Genomic DNA, 1,697 nt, shown 5'->3' on the forward strand with positions numbered 1-1,697 from the left:
GGGATGTCTCCTGCCCTCTCTGCAGGTGTGACCTGCTCCCACTCCCCCTCCCCGCTCCCACGGGCCAGCCCCAGCAAAAGCTTGCCTGGCACCATCATCTCTGTTTAGCACTGTAATTTCACAGGTCCTACCTGGCTATTTGCCTGAAGAACACGTTACAATTAATGGTGGAGGATCAATGTAATCCACAGAGTGATTAATATCTCTCTCCTCTGTAGCAGTGTGGAGTATGTCCATGGGGAGGGGAAGGCAACCATGCACAATGGGTGAATTGCTCCCAAAGGACTGTGGGGCTGAAGGTACCACCCTGAGGCCAAGGAGGAGGGCTGTGTCACAGGGGGTAGGATGGAGACTGGTTTCTGTTATGCAGCTGCTGGGCTAAAACTCAAGCAGCCCAGCGACTGCAGCAGTGCCTGCCAGGCCAACGAGCCCTGCTGAGCCCAGTGTCCTTGAACTGGCCTGGGATGGGGTCCTGGCCTGCAGGAATGGGCAGCTTGATCAGGAGGGACAGATGGGCTTTCCTGGGTGAGCTGGGCCAAGCTGGCAGCTTGAACCCCTTAAAAAGAGGGGTCGCAGGGCTGGCACAGACCTGGGCTGCGGGATGGCATCCCCTTGAACTGCCCAGTGTGCTCTCGGGGCTGGAAGCTTTGCTCCACTCCACTCTCAGGAGATGCCATGGAGCCGGCAGAGCCCTGTGGTAAGGCTGCGGGACCCGTGGCCAGGACAGGGGACTCATGGCTGACCCGTGTTTTGTCGCCTGCAGCTGGCAGGACCACCACCAGCGAGGAGCTGGAGGACATGCTGGAGAGCGGCAACCCGGCCATCTTCTCTTCTGGGGTAAGCACCGCATGTCAGCCCTGGTCCAAGCCCGGCGTGGGCAAAAACTGAGCCAGCCCCCTCACTGGTGGACGTGCTGCCACGGTGGCCTCAGTACAGGAGTGATGAGCACAGCCCACGCAGGAGGTGGGACCTGGGTGTTTGGGTCTGGCCTGAGGATGCAGCCTGAGCAGGGGCTACATCCTGGCCGGAGGCTGGGATGGGGGTTTGCTGCAAACTGCCTGGCTGGGGTGGCTGGAGGGGCTCCTGCTCTTCCCTCTCTTGGTGCCCCTAATCCCGGCATCTGAGGAGCTGAGCACGGTGCTCCATGGCCCTGTCTTCTTTCAGATCATTATGGATTCAAACATCACCAAGCAAGCACTGAATGAGATTGAGACACGGCACAGTGAGATCATCAAACTGGAGAACAGCATCCGAGAGCTGCACGACATGTTCATGGACATGGCCATGCTGGTGGAGAGCCAGGTAAGGAGACGCCGCAGCCCGGTGGCCAGCTCACCTGGGGAGGTTGGAGGGGGACAGGGCTGCTGGCAGTCCCCTGCCTGAGTGGGTGCTGAGGGGAAAAACTGCATCTGGGACTGATACGGCTCCCACTGGGGCTGAGCTGGGATCCCCGGGGCCGGAGCCACCCACCCTGCGCCCCAGAGCTGGGGGCTGCTGCAAGCCTGGGGCGGGAGGTGCGGTGATGGGCTCTGGAGGAGGGCAGCAGGTGGCTGCCATGCAGGTGATGTCTCCATCACCCCGGAGCACTGGGCCCTGCCGGGCGAGCTCAGAGTGCCACCAGCCTCGGTGGTCCTGCCAGGCTGCCCCTGGCTGTGCTACCAGCCCGCGGCGCCCGGCCCTTCAGCTGGGGATGTGGT

At 61.9% G+C, this 1,697-nt stretch overlaps 1 protein-coding gene across 1 annotated transcript in view; it reads left to right on the forward strand.

The window, feature by feature from the left end:
* Positions 1-763: 763 nt before the first annotated feature.
* Positions 764-1,697, forward strand: part of LOC104080407 (syntaxin-1A) — a gene marked incomplete at its 5' end in the record, with an annotated part of 3,211 nt that continues 2,277 nt past the window's right edge. The window contains 2 exons of the mRNA XM_009582791.1: positions 764-837; positions 1,165-1,302. Coding sequence (XP_009581086.1) covers positions 764-837; positions 1,165-1,302 — 212 coding nt within the window. The remainder of the gene's footprint in view (positions 838-1,164; positions 1,303-1,697) is intronic.

This window comes from Fulmarus glacialis, unplaced genomic scaffold (assembly GCF_000690835.1).
Source record: "Fulmarus glacialis isolate BGI_N327 unplaced genomic scaffold, ASM69083v1 scaffold12308, whole genome shotgun sequence".
In the NCBI taxonomy this organism is placed as follows: Eukaryota; Metazoa; Chordata; class Aves; order Procellariiformes; family Procellariidae; genus Fulmarus; species Fulmarus glacialis.